This window comes from Siniperca chuatsi, linkage group LG13, assembly GCF_020085105.1.
Source record: "Siniperca chuatsi isolate FFG_IHB_CAS linkage group LG13, ASM2008510v1, whole genome shotgun sequence".
NCBI classification, from domain to species: domain Eukaryota; kingdom Metazoa; phylum Chordata; class Actinopteri; order Centrarchiformes; family Sinipercidae; genus Siniperca; species Siniperca chuatsi.
In genome coordinates, this window is record NC_058054.1 from 28,200,867 (window position 1) to 28,224,468 (window position 23,602).

The following is a 23,602-nucleotide window of genomic DNA, read 5'->3' on the forward strand; positions in this document are numbered from 1 at the left end:
TATACAGTTCACTGTTCAATTTTTTTAGGTTTGAATAATTCCAAGGCAATCATGGTATGAAGTAATTTCACTATATTTTAACACTACTAGTTATATTTCAGAAAAGGTTATTATGATAATACCGTTTACTGTGATATTGTTGGCCACAATAACTGTAGCATAAAAATTTGACATTGGCACGTCTGTGTAATACAGGCAGACTACCTCATGCACCATACATCTGTTACTTAGCCACTAACCAATAGTACTATCCTTGGATGCAGAAAAAGCATTTCATGACATCAGTGATAACTTATCACTAATGGGATAACTTCACAAAGTTTCACAAAGCACACAGAGGAACAAGACAAGAAAGCCCACTCTTCCCCCTTCCTATTTGCCATTTTCACCAAAATTCCATTTAATCTGCAGCTATCTGGCAAAGCTTAAACATCCAAGGAACACAAAGCACCAACGTACATTATAAGATTAGTCAGTGCACAAATATACTACTTTCCATTCAAAACCCAGTTACAGACTTACAAGAAGCTCTCAAATTTATCAACAATCATTTAAGCTGACAGATTTGTTTCATGTACTCTATTCTGTAAAACAGAAGACAACAACTGACTCTTTCCCTAATTGGCAGAACTGAACCAGTTAAAATGGCTATTCTTCTTTAGATCATTTTAGTCGAACCTACTTGGTTTAAGTCTCTGGACTCAACTATTTCTAATCTTACTGGAAAACAAAAAAAATTAAACTAACCACTCTGTCAATTTGAAACCTCAAGTAGGGCTCCAGGAACCCAATATCTATATCTACTTTCTTGCTCCTAAATCTAGAACATGCAATAAAATGCATTTAAATGCAGGAACCCCTCTATGAACTAGACAGTGCATGTGCTAATTTAATGTTAAACAGAATAAACCACAAAGTGAGCTGTGTGATGATAAGTACTGTAGATGACTTGTTTTCATTGTCCAAACATCTACAAATGCACTTCAGCATCTTCATAGTAAACATCCAAATGGACTGGCTGGCTGTTCACCAGCTGTTAAGAGACAGGACTATAAGTACTATAGGGGTATTCCAAAACATTCTAAAAGAGGTTGACCTGCACTTCAAAAACCATATTGCAACTTTTAAATTGCACTGAATTTCAAATAAAGCTCTTCTTTACTTGAACTCTACAATTAGAAACAAAAAGCAAACCTTTTTACATCATAAAAATGTACGGAATGTCAGTATTGTTCGGTGCCAAATAGGCAACTCTACTGTCCTTTCATGAAAGATCCATTGAATTCCAAATCCAGTAAATAAGAATTACCACATGGTCAGCAACTTCACAGGGTAGACACAAAAATGTAAAAACATCCCTGTGACGCCCCTTCCACTGTCTTGGAGGCTGTCCTGGCCAACCTCAGCAGTCAACTGGCTGACATGGGAGGGTCGTCAGCTGATTAACCTCACCTGGGCCCTTGGGCTATAAAAGCTGGCCCGTGTGTTCATGCTGTCTCTCCCTTCCTACAGCTGACACCCACCCTGCATCACTTTCTTTTAGTTTGCACCCGCAACACCTCCATAGCACATTAACCACACATCCATGCACTGCTTTCATTGCTGACGTTGCTGATCTACACACTCCATTGTTCATTTGTGTTAACTTTAGTTTTAATAGATTATACTTGTTTTAAATAAATCTCTTGCATGGACTCCCTCCTTGTGACATACCTTGAGCCAGTTTGTGACAATCCCAAAGAAAAGGACTTTCACTCTAACTCAGAGAGTTAAGCACAAGAAAAAACACTGCTATAATGGTCAGTCATATCAGAATGGATATCAATTAGCAGCAATGCCAGCCAGCGCCGCCGCTCCCACCACGCGCATCACGCACTGTGCGTAGGGCACCAAGTGCTGAGGGGGCACCAAAAATAGCCTAATGAATTTTTTTTTAAAATGCCGGTATTATTTCATTAGCCTATAGAAATATTAGCCACATTTTAGCCATGTATATGTAACAAAAAAGGGGGAACAAGAAAGATATTTAATAATTGCTCTAGTCTAGTCCCCCCCCCCCCGTGCCGGATGGTCCGTTCCGGTTGTTCACGCGGGCGAATAATAAAGGAATTATGCTTAGGGCACCAAAATGGCTAGCAGCGGCACTGATGCCAGCTATAAAAGAGCTAGATTTAATGTGTCAAGGGGAACGGTCTTGAGAAACAGAACAATGTTAAAAAACAGACACACTGCATCAAATAAGAGGAACAGTTAAATCATAATTCCCATCCGGAAGTCATTCTCAATTGTGAAGAAATGGGACGGGAATTAGAAATTTAAGCTACTCTGTGTTACATAAGCCCTGCCCTCAGGAAGGAATCTGCCTGAGTATCTGTTAATAGCTAGTTTCACCTGAAACTGACCTAATAGTTTCAAGATGGCCCAGTAATCAGTAATCAGGCCTATTGTTTTCTGGCTGCATCTACTTCATCACTGTTAAGTACCTGATTAGCATGTGATTGGCGTGACCAAGGTGATAATACACTCTGATAGACTTTGGGCAGATTAAATCTCAGACCACCATTTCTGTTCAAAGAGGGGTTCTCTTTTTTAACAAAAATGGCTTCCTTGACGCCCCGTTCAAACCAACTCTTCTCTCTACTTAGAATCTTCACCTCGCTGTCTTCAAATGTGTGGTTTGTAGCTTTTAGATGCAAATGCACGGCGCTCTGTAATCCTGAGTTAGCGTGTCGTCTGTGCTGATAAAGTCTTTTGTGAAGTGGCTGTTTGGTCTCGCCTATGTACCGTTCTTTGCAGTTTTCCTCACTGCACTGAATGGAGTAGACAACCTTTTCTATGATAGAACACTCCTGGACGAATGAGGGACTACACCGTCTTATTAGGAACAGTTAAAGTTTGAAACTAACCGACAGGAAGATGACTGATACAGTACACTGTAGACTGACATATATTGCTAAATGACATGAAACCTTATATGACCAGCCTTTGCTGCAGTGTTTGCACTGTTCATTTACCTCAGAATTAAAGTTCTTTTACATGTTTACCCCATGTACTTAGAAGCCTAAGTCTAAGCCTAAGGTTTGAATCCATAATGAATCAGAATCAACCACAGAATATGTAATGACTGCAAATGCAGCCCATAAAAATGTCAGATCTTTTATCAATAAAGATCTTTAATTAACATAACCATGAGCAGGGAAATATTTGCTTATTCATTAGGAAACTGTGTGTCCACGTCAGCACCATCAGAGAAAGAGGGTACATCTCAAGTCTCTTAATTGCATCCATGTTTCCCTCACTTGCGTCTTTTCCTTGCACCTAAAGACCTTTGTACACCAAGTCGGTATTTGTTGTCCAAAATTGTCAGATAGCCTACTTTCAACAGGTCGGATAGTAATATTCAGGTGGATGATGATGATGAGGAAGAAATAGAGGATGAGGACAGCACACAGACAGAGAGGGAGGACAGCTCAGCCCCTTCAGTCAGAGTCAGAGTGGCGACAGCCTGGGGAGGTTACGTTACCTCCAGTGGAGAGAAGCAAGGAAGGAAATGACAGAAGGAGCGAGAGACACAGCAACAGAAGCGTCAGGACTTGCAGGAGCTGCAGTCAGATGAGGTGCCCACAAAATCATCCTCACTGCTTGACGACGCAACGAATAGAATAATAAAATGCATCAAACTCAGTGTGCAAGGTTGACGGATTAAAAAAATGCATACGAAAAATACAGACTTGGTGTGCAAAGGCCTTAAACCCCTCCCAACGGGGATGCATGGAGAGACGCAAGGAAACCATGCAAGGAGAGAAGAAATGAGAAAATATGTTTTTAGAGAAAAAAGACATCCTTTCCTCTGAAGTGTCACGTGAAGCGACGTTCGTTTCTGATGACAGCGGCAGCTGATCACAGCTGGATCAGCTGTCAGTCGGCTTTAACAGCTGTAGAGACTTTTGATGGAGTTTGTGTCTGCACACGTGCACTGCACTAATACTAATAAAGGCACACAGTTATCACTTCCAGAGCAGCAGTGTTTTCTCTCTGTAGTTTCAGGGAAAATTGAAATTATGTAACTCATATCAAACCCAACGTTCAGGAATTATCAGCCTCACACGTGACTGAATGGAAATGACGATAAATGATGTAAAAATTGTTTCTTGCTGACAGACTCTCCTGCTCTCTTAATCGTATCCATAATAAAAGTTAATGGGGGAAATAACAGATCATGAAAAGAAAAATATTTCTAATAAATGAAGAAAGTTGTTTGTGGTCCTTTTGTTGTTCAGACCTACAATTAACACGGATTTTGAACTAGATGGTGAATCAGAAAACAAATTAAATATAAAACTTCTGTCTTCATTCAGGTATGACGGTGTAGTCCCTCATTCAGTCCCTTCATTCAGGTATGAAACTCCAGTGATGTTGTGATGTATCAGATCAGTCCGATCAGCTGCAGCGTCCAATCGATAACTGATGTCCAAGAAGGGGGTAAAGGACAGTAAAGGACTTCCGTGAAGGCTGCTCTCATGGCTCCTCGAAGCAGAAATAAGAGCTTTGGGATGGCGGACCAGAGCGACTTCCAGTTCAAGCAAGGATCGATGAAATGACAAATAAGAGACTTGGGATGTACCCAAAGAGATGCACAGTCACACATGTAGCCTGTCTTCTTTTTTTATTTATTAAGATTATTTTGTCAGGCATCTTTGCCTTTATTGTATAGTGACAACTTCAGAGATAGACAGGAAAGGCAGGAGAGAGAGGAGATGATATGCAGCAAAGGACCCTGGGTTGGAATCGAGCCCGGGCCGCAGTGGTAAGGAAGGTGAGCTACTGGGTGCCCCATGTCTTTTGTCTCGGAAATGTTAACTGCTGCCTCTAGGGAAGGTCTGGGAGATGGTTTGAGGAATGAGTTCACTTTATCCAGAGCTTATACCTTCTGTGTTCTCAAGGCGGAGATCCAGCTGTCCTGTGATATGTGCTCATGATGCGCCATGACGCACACTGATGGTCACTGTGAATTTCTCTGCGATCACACAGTATAGCTGTTGTCATTGTCATTTGTCAGACAAATTCATATTCATAAAATATAGATTTGATGGATGTCTCAGTCAGCAAAGCAGTAGTACCCAACCCATCAAACTGTAACAATGTCCCATTGTTCCACTAATGGCCTCAGTGCAATCCTCACAGGCAGTGGGGACGCCCAGCCCACGCAAAGCAGGCACCCACACTTAGATCCTCAACTGTGGGCTGATGAATTTTAAGCATTTTATCTATAAAACAGATGACTGATAAATTAATCTGTGTAAAACATTGTAGCTCACTGCAATACATAATCTACACTAGAGGGGAAAAAAAATCTCCTGCCCACACAGAATTTATCAGGCATCTCAGAACCATTCCGACAGCAGTTAATTACAGCTTGCTGCTGCAAATCATTATTTTATAATCGTGAAGTCTACTGACAAAATCAACATAAATACTGGTTAATGACAACAGCTGTGTGATCAGCTATATCGACATTCAAAATGAGTGATCACAGATAAAGTAAGAGACAATAGAAGGTTGTCTTTTTAACTCCAGACAAAAGCGAAGCAGAAGGAGCAGAACCATGAGTTTAACCAGAGTTTAAATGCATTAAAAAGCCTATATTTATCACCCCACTCCAGATTCCAAATAATAAATATAAAGATGAAATAGGCTACATCAGATGAAGTTATAGCCTGATATGTATACCTTACAACTAAACCTGCAGTTGTTCAGTCCCCTCCGGCTCTCTGTGATCAACTGTACTGTGTTTTTATGAAGCTGAATTTGCGATATAGTTTAACTCATTTACATGTTTTCTGTTTCTGGCGTCAGACAACAGAGCGAGAAATAACTAAATGGAAATAGATTTGGTCATGACTCATAAATACAACCTATTAACCCGAAGTCAAGCTGCTGGCCGCTGACCATGACATTGTCTGACAAAGACAACATAAATGCAGTTTATTGACAGTTGTGTAATATATCAACATTAAATTAGAAGTTTGTCTTTTCTGAAGCCCAGGGGCGTAAATATAGATAGTGCAGACGGTCAATAGAGCGGGCCCTACGACAATGCCCCCAGGTAGAGAAAGGGCCCCTTCTAGTGATTTAGAATGCCACCTAGGAATTACACCTGTGTTCAACGAAGAATACACATTGAATTAAAAATAGTTGCCATTTGTTATATATGCCCTCGAAAAGGCAATCTCCATCATGGTCTTCATTTATTTTGGTCAATCTCAGTAGCAATCTATAACAAAATGATATGCTTATTCTACATAAACTATAAAAACTGTGAATAAATGATAAAAAACTATTCAATTAAATGAATAATTTTCTTTGGTATTTTTGTCATATTCAGATATGCAATAATGATTGCTGGGTAATATGTATGTTGATGTTGTCTAATGTCTTTATTTGATCATGTGACGAGATGATACGATATACTGTTGGGACTCCACAGATGAATTAATTCATTTGTGTGACTTTAACTGAACTCTATTAGGAGGCCGCATGCTCTTTTGTTCTGTAAACAAAGGAGAGCCATAGAACTCAGTCTCCCAGAATCCCCGGAGGTGTGAACTCCTCCTACAGGCCTAGCTTTCAGCTCCCATTGGTCTGACCTGTGACACATTGCTTTGTTTATCTTTTAATCAATGTTTGTGTATAATTATGCTGGTTTCTTTAATGTTGGACAAGAGTGAATAATTTGCCAACCTCATCTATGTTGAACTCCAAAACCTACTAGCTATCAATGGTAATTCTGCTTATAGATATTAATTTAATTATTAATCTGAGTTCCAAATTGATAGTTTAGTACATTTTATGAGATTCAATCAATTGATTGGCTATCATTTCTCTTTAAGAAGAATGGTGCCCCCGAGGACTTTATTAATTAAAGTTATTATTTATGATTATCTTTGATCAATTTCTTTGAATAATTTAATTGATTGCACCTACTCAATTTGGTGCCCATTTAACCATTGTAAATCCCAACAATACGGTAGCTAGTTTAGGCACTAAATCTGTCAAGACTGGCAAGCTGAGCACATCTGCAAGCGGAGCGAGCAGTCATGCCTTTCAAACATAAACGCGGCAGAAAGAAAAGACAAGAGAGAAAAGAACAGGAGGAGAAGGTAGCAAAGCTCCCTAAATCAGATTCCTTTGGCTTTTTATAAACAGTCGCCAGCCCACGGACGACCCCCTCGTAGCAGCAATGCAGCAGTTCGACAGTTCGTGGTGTGTTAACAACCATGCAGCAGGTAACGTTAGGACAGCAAGCTAGATATAACGTTAGTCCTAAATATCGTATTGTGTTAGATATAGGATGGTGTAGTCCCTCATTCGTCCATCAAGACGTTTCGGCTCCCATCCGGAAGTCATTCTCAATTGACTTCCGGATGGGAGCCGAAACGTCTTGATTCTGAAAACAGTGTCCAGATGACTACGACTGAAACCTTTTCTACGATGTGTTAGATATACATTTCAAGACAAGTTCTACATACATTATGGTAGGCTTACCAGGGTACAGGTTTTGCTTTTTCAAGGGGACTTTGGGTATCTGATGGGCTTCCCCTATTTAACAGGTTGTCATTTCAGACAGGTTGCCTCCGAGCGCCTGTTAACATTGTGTATGTGTTTTTCAGATGTGGGTAAAGCCACATCTGTTTGTTGTGCAGTAAAATCATCATTTAATGGGATTTATGCAGACTGTGTGTAGCTGGCTAGTTTTTCGGGACATGATGGTGTTTTTTGTTAAATATTGCAGCTCTTCGGTCTGGTCATGTGCTATAGGCTCCATTTTACATCTCATCTCTTGCCTTTATATCAAATAGGAGTGCTCTCATAGGTTATTGCACTAAAAAATGCCTTATGTTAAAGTCCGAGGTCATTTCAGCACCGCAGTGAAATAGACAGCTCCTCTGCCCTCAGGAGCTGATGCTGTTTTCACGTTTCAGCACGTTGACCGTCAGAACGCTATCCATGGTTTTGATAGCTTTCTTTTTGACCTCTAATTTCCCAATACAATAATCTAAGTAACTCATTCGACTGTAAAATCCAACACATTGTTGGTAAAATAATCAGAATAATCAGAATCCACAATTCTCATGATCATGTTACATAGGTAAGTATATTTAAAACAAGGAAACCTGAAACTATTCTAATGACAGTGTATGGCCAGAAGCGCAGACTATCCATAGGGTTATTTTCCAGGGATGAATTGACATTTCTGGATCAGAATTACCATTAACAGCTCCAATGAGTGTAAAAACCTTAATTAATCTACACATACTCAATTTAGAATTGATTCTCCATGAAATGCTGTTTACACATACAACTGCACACAAAACAGTGGTTGAAATTACTCCATTGTGGGTGGTGTGTACTTGTAACTGATTTGTTCTTCATCAGCTAAAAACCAGCTCCTGACAGGAACATTATCATGCTTCATAAGTTGTATCTAGCCAGATACTTGTACCCACTGCCATAAAGACACTCAGTGTCTCCATAAAACTGATGGTCTTTGATGGCTCCAACTGCCGTGGCAGTAAAAAGGCAGCTTGATGCCTGTGTTTGGTTTTACTGAAGGTCATAAACACAGTGCAGCCAGCTGATTTACTTCTTATATTATTTGTTGTTTCTGCTGGGTGTTTGTCCAGTTTACTGTTTCCAGTGTACTTAGTCAAGCTCTGTATTTGGAGACATTTTAAAACTTATCACCTTAGATGTGCAGCAATTTTGCTCCCACATCTATGAATCCATCCATGTACTTTTTATCCATCTGTGTTTTATTAATCCATTCACCAACTCTTCTGTCAATGTGGGGGAAACATGCAGTTAGAATATTTACATTTTTTTCCTCCTTTGCTGCAATAAGGTTGTCAGGTTGTCAGACAGCACAGTGGCTGAAAAGCAGACCCAATGACCTGCTGTCAGAGTCACAGCTGCCAGCATCTGACTGATATTTGCATTGTACAAGCCTGACTAGACTCTCAAGCTATTCAGAGTAACTTTTTAAATAGATCCTCTTTCAAGTGTTTCACAGGAATGCCACAACTAGGGATGGGAATCTTTGTGGTGTTACGGTTATGACCCTAGCATTGGAGAATACCCTCTCAACTACAACGTTAGTACCAGGGAGACTCACTGTTATTGACAACTCTGTATGGACACAAGTATTAAAAATGAAACAATGAATGAAGTTATTTTATTTGCCTGATCAGAGTTGGCTAGAAGTGTTGTAAAGCACTGCAGTGTGTGCTGGTTGCCCAGCTGGAGTTCGGTGCTCCACTTCGCTAATGTTAGCTTCTGGGTGATGGCGTACGATGTAAGCCCTAATTTTTTGAAGTATTCCTAAAATACTTCACCTTAATCTTGTTATAATTAGAAAATCTAACATGTTCCCAAACACTTTACTCTAGTGTGTGCATGCAGTACACTGTTGGGTGCTTATCCTTTTCTGTTCCGTCCACATAAAGGGAAACCATAATGTTATTAAAAAGGAAGTGCACCAATTTTACAGATCAAAGTCTGTTTAAAAGGTCTTGGGGAGTACACTTCTGCATCTGTAAAAAAAAAAAATGTATAAAGCATTTTGTGGCTCCAGAGGGAGCTGTGTGAAATCTAATAAATTGCCTTAAGAGATTTCACTTGAGTCAGCATTGGTTGGAGCTGAAGACTACAAGTTTGAAAATGACAAAAATCTCGGTGTGTGGAGTTATAAAGATGTGACCTTAGCAGACCTCTGTAGCCCGCTCCTCATCTCTGCTTGGGGCTAACGTCGCAAGGCTACATTAGCGACTACTAGCATAACACACCTGAATCTCCTACCAAACTGTCGGCAGTTGAGATGCATTGTGGGTAATGTAGACGGAAGAAAAAAAAGAACGCATGAAATAAAAAAGATCCATCACGAGTTACAGAAGATCAATGGTAAAACCATGGAAAACTCTTTCAATTATGTCAGAGAACCAACTTTTTCAGCACCTGTATTCTGTCATTTTTATCTCTATGTGGCTGTGTTTTTTTTTTTGTCTCTGATTAAGTTAATGCATGGGGTGTGGCACTTGGACATTGACTATGGCAACTCCCACTCTGGGATTCATTATCCAATAGATTTAAAATCCTGTTCAACCAATTACCCAATGAGAATTGTACACCTGTTCTAGGTTGACTATATATGTTTGCTTCATGTCTTTGTCCATTTTGACTGATGAAGACACAGTAGTGTTGGAACGTTAGTCTGTTTGCACAATTAAAGGCTGCAAATCAATCAGTGTGTTCCAGTCTGTTTTTCCTTTGCACCTGATTCATAGTAGAAGATAAGAGCATTGATTCTTTACCCCCACCCCAAAAGTGATCTGCTCGAAAATCCTGTTTTTAAATATCGTTAAAAGCATTTGATTTACTTTGAATAAAGAATTAAAATGAAGGTAAGATGAGGCAGAGGCAAGACACTGGAAGACCAAAAGGTGCAGTCATTTTTTGAGATTCGGGAGAACATTGGGGTGCTATAACAAAATCATAGAATGTAGAGATTTTTGTGGATGGGTGTATTTCTTGACACCCAAGACTGGATTACCAGTCGGGCAAAGCTGGCAACTGCCCCAGACCTCCAGGGGCGCCAAAAGTCACAGGTTCACTGGGACTATGGACTACGTTCTGTTGCATCAACATAGCGAGGAAAAACCATAATGTAAAAATATCGTACATATATCGATTTTGGGAATGTGTTTATACACACAAATGCAGAGCCTCTTATTTACACCAGTTATAGGAGGGATGCTGCTGTTACCGTTACAGCCACTGGCACCAGCCCAAGTTCCACATCAATTCAATATAAAGTATCCAGTCCCATATGCTTTAATTGACTGCCACTATCCACATTACATATATAAACTCTAATGTTCTACCCAGAACCTACTATGTGCTCAGTCAGCCTCAGTGATCCAACCAAGCTTCCTGCCATTTGTTTGCTCATAGGAGTTTTTCCATGCATACCTAGATTGGTCAGTTCTTTATACTTTTTCCTGTAGTTTTGTTATTCATTAGATCTGGGTAGGTTGCATTTAAGTTCCTGTTTTTGTCTCCATTCTCTGTTTATGTCCCCTCTTTAAAGCCCCTTCTTGTGATAAAAGGTTGTATAAATTAACTTGGACCTGAATTCTAATTGTGTATAAAGATAATGAGGTAAATAAATAGAGGGCATTTAGGGAAGAAAAATAGACTAAAAGGAAATGCTTTTAGGAGGGAAGTGAAAATAGAAAAAGGTTCACACTGCCCTGACACTGCTCACTGAATCAATACACACTGATGAAGTTATAAAAAAAAAAAGAAGGTCCAACTGAGATGGCCTCAGGTTAAGTTTCCTCATTTATCGAAACTGTCTACACACAGTTGTGTCATAACCGTGCTCATGACTGTTTCAAAGCAGAACGTGGGATTTATGAATTTGTAGTGATGCTTCAGAATGTGAGTCAATGTCAGCAGGGACAGTGTTAACCTGGCTTATTCACCGCACTGAATGAGGAGTGAAAAGCAAAAACATAATGGAGCTGGAGAAAGACTTTACTCAGATGATGACCTTGAAAGCCTGTTTTTCTGAACACAGTGCCTCCTTAATATCAAACTGCAGAGGAATGGGTTTTTGATTTACTTTTCAGTACTATGTTGTCATGCTAGGCTACGAGAAATGTGTTCAAGATAGTTATCACTTACACAGTCCAATATAAAAAGATCACTGCTGATTAACTAAAGAGTGAGAGGTGCTGGAGATAAGACACAATGTAGAATATTAGGAAAAGCATCCACACACTAAGATTTGTACAATATTCATTTCCTTGGTCAAGCTTTTGATCAGGGACATTCTAGTTGATGCCTGAAAAGGTCCCTGACCAAAACCTTCCTTTAATAAATTAATATTGCACAGATTGCAGTGTGCAGATGTTTTTCCTATGATTATGCACAACTATAGCTAAAATGATAATCACATTATTATTGTTAAATACCAAACCATTGAGTGTTGGTGATATTTTTCCATGGGAAGAGAGGCTGGTAACATTTCCCACAGTGCTATGCAGAAGTGCTGCCACAATTGAGTACATTACATTATAGATACAGTAAAGATACTTGAGCTTCACTGGGTCCTCCTCAGTGCCTGGGTTACCTGATTGTAGCCATCTCTGGTTCAGTGGTTACTTTAAATTCTCATAAAAGCCAGTATTCAAATTATGACAGAGACTCAAATAATTGCCGGAGGCGTAGCCACCATGAACAAATAAGGGCCAGTCGCTAATAAAGGCTGGGTAAACAAACATTGAGGGGGGAAGAGTCATTGAGAGTCATGTTATACTCACCACTCTGCTGCTCTTTGTTTTTTTTTTATACAGAAATAACATTTTCACATTATAATTCCAGTTGTTTTCTTCTTTGTCGTAATCTTGATCGATGTTAAGCTACCGTCAACAAAACTCCACACTTCCTGATGTTTTTTTCACATTTAAAGCCTATAAAAGGGAAGGCTGCAAGACTTTCAACGTGAAAAATATGGAGAAAGTGTTTAATTAGCTTAACAGTGTTCGTGGAAAAAAGGCAAGGTGGAACCCATGTATGACTCTGTACTGATGAATGAATTAGTGCTGTGGAAATGGGCGAGATGCGATAACAAGGCTCTGTTGGAATGCTACTACTTCAGTAACCCTAGTCAGAGGGGCTACATCCAAAGGATGTGGGATGAATGGTCACTTCGAAACCCAAAATCAAGGCTTACAGCAAGCAACTAGTAGCTCAGTGTTCCAACATCCACAAACGGCAACTGCTATCACAACTTGAGATTGACGAGATACAACACAAATGCTACAGCAAGGGCGAGCCAGGACGCCAGATCAGAGGGGAGCTAACAGCGGCTCCCAAACCGGAGATTGGGTACAAAGCCCCAACAAGTGCAATCACGCTGAACGAGGCAGCGACTGACCTGAAAGATAAGATCATGGCGAGAATGAATGCAAGGCAACCCCGACGCCAATTACAACGGCTAAGTGAAGTATCATCAGAAAGTCTCCTAGAAGATGTGAATGCAGCATTGAGTGCGATCTCTACCACAACCATCACCAATGAGCTGATATACACTTCAGCAGCAGTGATCCTCGAGATGCTTGGCTATAAGAGCAACCATGGGAGCCATGAGAAACAATACCCACCATGGAAACGAAGGCTGGAGGCTAAAATCAAGGAGGCACGGAGAGAAGCAAGCCAACTGACAGAGGTCGAGAGAGGTGCAATAAAAAAACAAGTACCCAAGAGCGATGCACAGTGGCTGGTGGCTCTGAGAGAGGACCACAGTAACTGGATTCTGTTCAGGGAGGTTGCTATCACAGTGGCAGACATCCAAGAAAGAGTCTCAGATATGAAAAACTGGACAGAGTGCAAGATTGCAGAACACGACACACCAACCTGTGCACTGCCTGGATTGATTACAAGAAAGCATATGCTTGGAGATGTACAACATCAACAGACTCTAAGAGTCTTCATTGCAAACTCGATGAGGTTGTGGAAAACCACCCTTGAGGCCAATGGCAAGCCACTTGCATGTCCATCAAATGTGGCATATACCAAGGAGATGCTCTGTCCCCACTACCGTTCTGCATAGGTCTGAACCCCCTCAGCCAAATAATCAACAAGGCTATGGATACAGACTCAGGACCACTACAACCCTCCTCTACATGGATGACATCAAGCTATACGCTAAGAGCGAGCGGGACATCGACTCACACCACCAGGATCTACAGCACTGACATTGGGATGTCATTCGGGCTTGAGAAGTGTAGTCGAATGGTGACAAAGAGAAGGAAGGTAGTCCACACAGAAGGGGTCTCACTCCCAAAAGGAACAATAGCAGATATTAAGGATGGTTACATGACAACGGGATGTCATTTGGGCTTGAGAAGTGTAGTCGAATGGTGACAATGAGAGGGAAGGTAGTCCACACAGAAGGGGTCTCACTCCCAGAAGGAACAATAGCAGACATTGAGGATGGTTACAAGTACCTTGGAATACCACAGGCAAATGGCAACCTCGAAGAGGCAACAAGGAAAACAGCAACTGCCAAATACCTCCAACGAGTAAGGCAAGTCCTAAGAAGTCAGCTCAATGGCAAGAACAAGTCCCAGGCAATAAACAGCTACGCCCTGCCAGTGATTAGATAGCCTGCAGGAATAATAAGGTGGCCAAAAGAAGAGATACAGACCACAGACGTTAAGACACGAAAGCTCCTCACCATGCATGGAGGGTTCCATCCCAAATCCAGCACCCTGAGACTGTACGCTAGCCGTAAGGAAGGTGACCGTGGACTAGTGAGCGTGAGAGACACTATCCAGGATGAAACATCCAAGATCCATAAGTACATCAAAGATAAGGCCCCAACAGATGACGTGCTCAGGGAATGTCTCAGGCAATGGGGGACAGAGGAAGAGGTGCTGGAGGAGGGACCATCATGGGAGTACAAACCCCAACATGGGATGTACCACCGGAACATAACTGAAGTGGCTGATATCAAGAAATCCTACCAATGGCTAGAGTGGGCCGGACTGAAGGACAGCACAGAGGCACTCATCATGACTGCACAGGAGCAGGCCCTGAGCACCAGAGCGATAGAGGCCCAGATCTACCACACCAGACAAGACCCAAGGTGTAGGCTGTGCAAAGAGGCCCCTGAGACAATCCAGCACATAACTGCAGGGTGTAAGATGCTGGCAGGGAAAGCATACATGGAGCGCCATAACCAAGTGGCTGGCATAGCGTACAGGAACATCTGCACGGAGTATGGACTGGAAACCCCGAAGTCAAAGTGGGAACCACCTTCAATGGTGGTAGAGAATGAGAGCCAAGATCCTGTGGGACTTCCAGATACAGACTGACAGAATGGTAATGGCGAACCAGCCTGACATCGTGGTGGTGGACAAACAGCAGAGGAAAGCCGTTGTGGTTGACGTGGCAATACCAAGTGATGGTAACATCAGGAAAAAGGAACATGCACACACACAGAGAGTAAAAAACATCAGAATGCAAAAAATATCAAAATAAATTTAAATATTTTTTTAATTTTAAGTGAATACAACTTTTTCTAATAAAATGTTTCAATGCCAATGTTTCCTTTTTCAGTCCAGGTTTTGTTTTCAATGCCAAATTTTATTTTTGATTCCAAATCTCTGTCCTGGCTCCATAACAAAGCCTGTATATTTATAGGATCATGGGATGTTCATCATTAATGTTGATAGACAAATACACGTAACTCTGAATGGAAAATATTTTTTATTCATCCATTTGACCTTTAATAATTATTTTACCTGACAAGTAGTGTATGAAACTTTGTCCACTGTAGAATCTGATCACCACTTCAAAAAGGTCAATTCTGTTCAAAAAAGGTTTACTATTGTCATCAGTGGGGTTTAGCATGTCAAAGGTCACCAAATTTAAGATGGCAAATGATCCATGCAGATTTACTTGCTGCAGTGAATGAATTCAATGATTACAGCTACTAACTGCTAACTAACTGCAGTCACACATAATTCTTGTTGGGAACTGCAAGGAGTCACTGAGGAGTTTCAGTAGATCAGTGCCTTTCTTAGTGGAACCTCAACAGCAGTTGGCAGCAGCATTTCAGAGAGGGAGGGCAATTCATTTCCTCTCCCTGCAAAGATTTTACAAGTCTGTTTAAGAACCAAGTGACCTTTTAGTACCAAGTTACATTTCATCCCTATTAAGTGCATGCTACATTGACCGAGAAAGCTAACTTCGCAAAGTAGTTCTTCCTGCATCCAGTGACGTAATTGGAGGCACGGAAGAACGACGGATTTCTAGCTTCCGTATCTGGGTAGCTAGGGGGTCTAGATGCCGCATAAAAACAGAACTTCCTTGTTGTCTTTGCTTGTATTGCAAACTAGCTACTTTTCCATCCTCAAAAATGTGTGCAGAGAATGTTTTGGATGAGGATACATTTTACAGTGTTTTTGCTAACTTGTATATTCAGCCGTATTTATTCGAGCCAGAGTACATGCCAAAGAAATGTAGTGGAGATAGGCCGAGGCTGCATTAGCAATGCAAGAGAATATGGCTGGCAGGGACCAGCCAGAACCTGAGCTGCCAAGAGCATATAGTGACTGGTGGTACCTTTGCTCAAATTGCCCTACAATGCCAGCAGAAACTGAATCATTCTGCTGCAATGAATTTCAGCATGGGCAGCTTTTGTTTGATGCTGTTGCCGAGGCCAACCCTCCGTGTGTTGGTTACTATGCATGAAAGTTTTACTCCTTACTTTGACAGAGGTGTTGGAGACCATATGGATCCTGAAGTTAAACTGGAAAAGACAACCAAGACCAGCAGGGCTGAGAGTGTGGATGAGTAATCAGCTAACGTTATAGGCTAAAGGTGGTACTCTGGGCAACGTTGGACTAATGTTGTAATATTGAGTGACAGTCAAAAGAAACTGTGTGAATGTTAAGCCTCAATTGAAGCCACCTAAATAAGTTTTTTCATGTTTTGTGGAACTTTATTAACATTACAGCAGCAGATAGCCAGAGCATCTTTGAGCGTTGTTGTTATACAGAAACCCGTTCTGCCAGTATGTGTGTGTGTTGCTGCTTTATGTAAATGTACTTGATAGACATGCCCTGAAGGTAACGATATAGCTATGTGTGAAAAAGAAAAGACACATTTAAGCCTCAGTGATAGTAGTGCTACACCCTAATTGTGGCTGATGAGATGTGAGCATTGGCTTTATTACACACACACACACACACACACACACACAAACACATTACAGATACATGACAAAATAATCTTTATTAAACACTTTTCAATAACAGAGACAATTGACTAGGCACAATAAACAGGCACATTTTAGTGATTAAATATTAACTTACTTTAAGTTACTCAAGTGAAAAGCAGCATGAAAACAGACCTTTATTGAACTGGCACTCACATTCAATCAAAACCTGTACAAGCTTTTGCCAAACCAGAGAACTTGTCTGCAGAGTCATGATGACACATCACCTCGAGCTACTCTACAGACACCGACAACTCACTTGACAGATACTCACAATATGTGAGCTTTAACGCCCCGAAGAACATCATCATTCCATTGTAAAGGAACCTGCCTGAGTACAAACAAACAATAAAACACCCTCAAGCTGTTTGCAGTCACAAATCTACAAAAGTCAGTTTCTCTGCATTACTTGTCTTGATAATATTACAAACAGTAACAGTGAGTGTTGTTTATGTCTAAAAGCAACTGTCTGAGGTCAAAGAGAATCCACGCTGTCAGCTCTGTTCTACAGTGCATTGTCCCCGTAAATCAATAGAGAACAATAATCCTGGTTATAAGATCCCTCTGAAAAGCGGTCCTCAGGCTGTGAGAGTGCTGCATGCTAAATCCACAACCACCATAATAACAGTGCTTTCCATAGTTGATACAAAGTGCATTAGTGCTAGAGTCTTTAAAGCATCATTGTGGTTTATTACAACCTTTTTGTCTTTATAGTTTTGTTCATTTCTATCAGTAGTAACAACATCGGATTCACCAAAGTTAATTGCTGAGATCTGAGCGCAAAGCAACATCACTAAAAAGAAATCCACATGGGGCAGAAACACACTCTTATTTGGAAGAGAAAATGAAGGTGAAAGGTAAAATTATTGCCAAACTGTTGGTTACAAACACCAATCTCAGTTTGCAGACCTATTTCCTGCCTCAGCTTTGACCTACTGTAGTTGCCATGAACTAGGGCTGTCACTTTCTCTAAAAAAAACAAAAAACTACTAAAATAAGATCCAAGTTGTAATAAACCAGAATTCCCCTTTAAGCATACAAAAATAATTTTGCACTTAGTCAGGGAAGATGATGCCTTTGCAACCAAAAATAACTAACACATTTGGCTATGGTATATGTTATATATGGTATACATTTTTCTGCCTCATTCACCACCGCTAAATACACTGTCTGTAAAAATGTAATGTGCTTGATTGCAGTACCGATACAGTATTTTTGCGTTACCTCTACTTGTTGTATTATGTATATTTCTTCTAAATTTGAATTTCAAGTTTCTCCATCTGGTGTGGACAGTATTAAACAAAGAAAGGAGACCTGAAGTCAGTGTGTGTATACTGGTATGGTTGCGTATAGTCTGAGAACACGCCAACTTGAGTTTGTTTTGAGTCCACTGCTTAATCACATTCCAGTCCTAGCTTCAATCTTCATAGTATTTACAGAATGGAAAATGAGCTGATGTGTGTTGTTAGTGCTTAGAGTAGAGTAGAACATCCTCACACATTTTCATTTTGATAGGCAGAGATGCAGAGTTATTCAAAATGTCTGCAGAAAAACATGGTAGTAATGTTGAATGTGTGCTAGTGCAATTTGCAGGGCAGACTGAGGTTAGTGTGGCAGTCTACTTCGACTGACAGTCCCAGGTAAGAGCCAAGGAGGGAGGTCAGCTTCCACTGTAGAACACTGAAGAGGATGATGGAGGGACAGGATGAGGACAGGGAAGGAATATATAAAATATTCAACTCTGACTTTGCTTCTTTCATAACTGCAGGAAGTGCATTAAGCAATTTAATTAATCAATATACAGTATCTCTGTCAAATGGACTGATGGCAGTGGAGATAACTGGTACCTTTTATGTTCTGCCACTGATACTGCTTTAGCTAGTTTTTGTCAAAACTAAAATCATATTTCTCATACACTCTCTGGAGGATGTTGGCTCCTGTCTTGCCTCTGTCTCATATATTTTCATTTCATGATTAATGATAAACATTTTAATGGTGATTTAACTGCCTGAATTACACAAGGAAACACAAACAATTATTTAATTTTGTCAAGAGGACCAATCTCAAACATCATGACAGGATACACTAAATATGGACAAACTGCACTGGCTAAAAGAACACTGGGAGATAGACACGCAGGTTGTTGTTGTAGATGATTAATGCCACCGAGGTACAGGCTGAAAATTATTAAAGCACTGAATCAGCACCCCTGTGACCCCTCTCAATAAAAACTGTACGTCATGAGCAGCAAAATGGAATTCATGGGCAGGGCTGCCATTACAAGACCAATTGTAACCAAGGGCATTACACAAAAACACATAACCTGGTGTAACTGACAAAACGTGGCCCCCCTGGTCAATGGAAAATGTTTGGATGAGTCATCCTCCAATCTATTTGCTACAGCCACACTGGCTTTCATTTGGAGAGAGCCAAAGGATGCTTTCAACCCACTATGCATGTTGCCATCTGTTAGACATGGTATGGGTCTAATGTTAGTTCTGCATGGATAAAATGGCCATGATATGCTGATGTTCCAGGATGATAATACCCCCATACACACCAGTAAAGAAATTAAACTGTGGTTTCATGTGAGTATGAAGTCAGACACCTTCTGTGGTCTCCACAATCACTAAGGCCCTGTCCTGCAAACATGGCTTAACTACTGCAGGCTAACATGATGTTAGCTAGATGGGTAACTATTGCACAGCTTTGGAATGCAGACAGATTTCACCATTTTCCCCTCACAGAATAGCTCTATTAGCACCAGACAACAGAGTAATAGGTATCAATACTCAAGTGTGCACTTCTGTGGCTGCTGTATTCACCAACTAACACAGTGAGCACCATTAAAACTCTAGCTAAAACTATTTTGAACATATGATTATTCACATGCTATCAGAATATTAGCTGGGAATTTCAGTTGGGAAATGAACAGCTGCAAGCATGTATTATTAGTAATTATTAGTTGTTCGCTACATTACCTAATTTGACAAAATCCCTTTGACACTATTTGGAATAGTGTAACTAAATGAGAACAAGAACTGACAAACAAACCATAAAGCATTAGGGGTCACCACCAGAGGGGTCAAAGTTCAACCAAGACACTAAGGCCCACCTACCTGATTGTAACTCATCACAACAGTTAGTACTGAGAGTGAAACCTGAGATTTTAAGCACTAGTTTGGAAGCACCATTTGCTAGGCATTTCTCTAATTAGTGATATAAAGAGTACTTGTTTTGAGAGATGTTTTCTATTATATTTCCACAATATAAATATCAAAGCTGTGAAGATAATTTAGCCTGAAGGCTAAATAGAATCAACTTTGGATACTTGTAGACCACCTGTTTCAGTCAGGCTGACCTCTGACCCTACATGTGACCTCAAGCTTCAGGGTCATGTTAGGGAGCAGGTGGTGGGGATGTGTGTCTCACAGATAGCAAGGGTATGAAGAAAAAGAAAATACTGGTCTGAGGGCAGTTACACTCATTACTCAGGACTCCAAGTACTATACTCATTATGGTACAATCATCATTAATAATAATTAAGTACTACTGTTGTTCACTTCATATTACTACTATCCAACAATAGCAAGAGACTAGATATTATGCTAAAACCCGTCTGAGTCAGTAGCACCAGAGTTATGTTTTATTCTACAATAAAGTTGGAGGCCTCCACCATCAAACCATATGGTCAGATATACCACATTTGGCTCAAAGTGCTGTTGAATACTAATGAGCCACAGGCACAACAGCAGTCATGATAACAGCTGACAGTGAGTTTACAATACACTGACTTTAAATAAGACCAAAGCAGCCTGTTGGCTCATCCTAACATCTCACGCCATCCCCCGCGCTGCACTGGGCCACTCTGACCACATCATGGTCCACCTGAAATTAAAGCTCTGTAAACCTGTTGTGAGGACAACAAAGTAGTGGACCAGTGAAGCTACGAGGACCTTCGGGCGTGCTTGGACTGTAGTGACTGGGATGTTTTCAGGACTGATACCAACAGTCTGGATGAGTTCACAGAGACTGACGTCATACATCAGCTTCTGTGAGGACTGCTGTGTACCATCGCGCACCAGGGTGGGTCCTAACAATGACAAACCCTGGTTCACAGCTAAACTCAGACAGCTAAGGTCGGAAAAGGATGAGGCGTTCAGGAGTGGAGACAGGAACAGGTTTAGGGAGTCAAAGTACAGGTTTAGCAAAGCGGTAAGAGATGCCATTGAGTCTGCTTCTTTCTGGACGGGGCTCAGACACATCAACTAAAAACCAAAAGCCCCCCCAGTCCATTAATGACTTACGCCTGGCCAACCAACTGAATGAGTTCTACTGTCGCTTTGAGAGACAAAGGGACAGTCCTGACACCATCCCCCGTGACTCCATCCACCAGCTCCAACCCACGAGCTCCACTTTAATATCTTATTGTCAATTTTATATTTGATTATTGACCTGTAGTACTTGCTTTATCTTCTATAATCCACAGATTTGTTGTGAGCAGTTTCATGTAGAAACTATTGGTAGAAAGAAAATAGTTCCCACATGAAACTGCTCACAACAAATGTGTGGATTATCTTGAGTAACTGAGTCATGATTTCTGGAAAGAGACTTTGCTGTTGAGTTTTTCCAAATGTATTTTTTTTACGCTTTGAGCACTACAAGCCAAGTGCCATATAGTTCCATTAAATTCAATAAAGGCAGACATCTCTACGGCTGGTATTTCCAAAACTCGGCAACTTACATCATAATAATCTAAATGGATAAATAGCACTAGAGGTAAGAGGGGAAAAAACAAAGTCCTTTTTGATTTTGGGGTGAACTGTCCCTTTAACGCTGCACTAATTAATATTTTTTATTTCAACAATGACTTGAATGTGTGAGTGAGTATTGGACGATTCATCAGGTGGACACAAACGCAACTCCAAATGAATGATTATGTTGCTCTGTCTGTGCTGGATGTGCAACTAGGCAACTGTTTGTTAACATGTTCTTTATATCAACTTTATGAAGATAATAATATGTCAGCGTTGACCCCAAGTGGCCAAAAAATAAAAATAAATGAATGACAATGTTCTGTCACCTCTAACTCCTTTGTTACTGTATACTATTCTTGTATTTCAATTAAGCAAATCATACAATACAGGTGCTGTCATTGAAGTCCTTGTGTTGGTATCTTTATGTGGTCCAACAGTGATTTGACTGCAGTCTAAAAACAGCAGCTTTTAAATTTTTTGTTATTCTGCCCTTCTCTTTGGCTATTTCTCAGCCATCTCTCCTTCTTGACAATGCGATTACACGTTAGCATGTGCCAGATTTTACTTCCCTTTGTTTTTTGCTAATTTTTGCTAATAAAAACCAAAGGAAGAAAAAAAGGGATTTAACTGTTTTCCTGTTGTTTATGTGAGGACATTAAACGAGTTGTATGCGACATTCACTGCCACTAGATCTCGCACTACAGCAGCAGCATCTCAGACCAAAACAAATGGGCGCAACGGCCCACCAGACTCTGTTGAGATAAACCATAATTTCATCTTGCAGATCATCATAAAACATACTTCATTCAAACTGGACAGAAACAAAATAAAACTCACCAAAACCGTCTTAGTCATCTTTAGTCTTTCCACTGTTCCACCAATCACCAACTCTGGTTTGGTCGAACTAAATCCTTAATTCACAGAGTTAAATGTGAAAAGGCAGCTGCAAAATGGGCTGGGGACAAATGTGCCGTTCAAAGTACGTCCACTAAAAGTGCTTGTTTTTGCCACTGACAGGCTGAGATTGTCATTCCATGTGCCTGTCTGACTTTTTGTTAAAGAGTAAGATCCTCTTTGTTTAACCAGAAACATCCGTTATATCGTGCTTGCTCGCCACCAGACTCCATTGATAAAACAATTTTACCTCGCTGATCATCATAAAACACACTTCATTCAAACTGGACAGAAACAAAATAAAACTCACCAAAACCGTCTTTGTTAGTCTTTCCACTGTTCCACCAATAACCAGCCTGGTTTGGTCAAAATAAATCCTTAATTCACTCACAAACTAACAGTTTCACAGGGAGGGGCTCACATGCACTAACATGCAAGCATGGCCGGACCGGCTACCAAAACAAAGAACAGAGAAGCTCGGATGACGACACACAAAGAGGGGGTGTGACATCATTCTCTGCTCAGGACGCCATTACTCCATTATATCTTTACATAGCAAATACTTGTTTGCTGCTATATAAATGTTCAAAATCTCATATACACAACCTTAAGCTTTTAGAAACTGATAACGGTAGTGTGGTGGAATCACATGACATGTTAGCGGCTTTGACTGCAGCCCCCAACATGGAGAGAACTCATTTGTGAAATTTGCAGATGACTTCAAACAACAATGATAATTTCTAATCGGGAGGAAATCAACATTTTTGCAGAGTGGTGCACAGAGAACAACCTATTGCTCAACGTCGGCAAAACCAACTCCAAACTCAGTGGAAATGAGGTGGAGCAGGTGAACAGTTTTAGGTCCTGGGGAATCAGCATCACAGAGAACCTGTCATGGACATCGCCACGCTGGTAAAGAAAGCTCAGAAACGCTGTATTTCTTCAGGAAACTTAAGAAGGCAAAAGTTCTTGTTAACTTTTACAGAGGAGCAATGGAAAGCATCTTGACTGGAAACATTACAAACTGGCATGGGATGTGCATGGATGTATTTTGTTGTACAACCTTATGTTGTATAATGATAAATAAATTAACCATGAACCTTTA

General features: G+C 40.6%; 1 protein-coding gene across 4 annotated transcripts in view; it reads right to left on the bottom strand.

Annotated features, from left to right (window-relative positions):
- sdr16c5a (short chain dehydrogenase/reductase family 16C, member 5a) overlaps window positions 1–23,602 on the bottom strand; it is a 68,025-nt gene that overhangs the window by 18,148 nt on the left and 26,275 nt on the right. For 3 of the 4 annotated variants that reach the window (XM_044219115.1, XM_044219116.1, XM_044219117.1), the window contains exon 7: window positions 16,845–18,526. The exons of the other annotated variant lie outside the window; for it this stretch is intronic. In XM_044219115.1, the coding sequence (XP_044075050.1) occupies window positions 18,424–18,526 (103 nt within the window). In that variant the 3' untranslated portion in view covers window positions 16,845–18,423. Of the gene's footprint in view, window positions 1–16,844; window positions 18,527–23,602 lie in introns of those variants that run through there. 4 annotated transcript variants of the gene reach the window in all.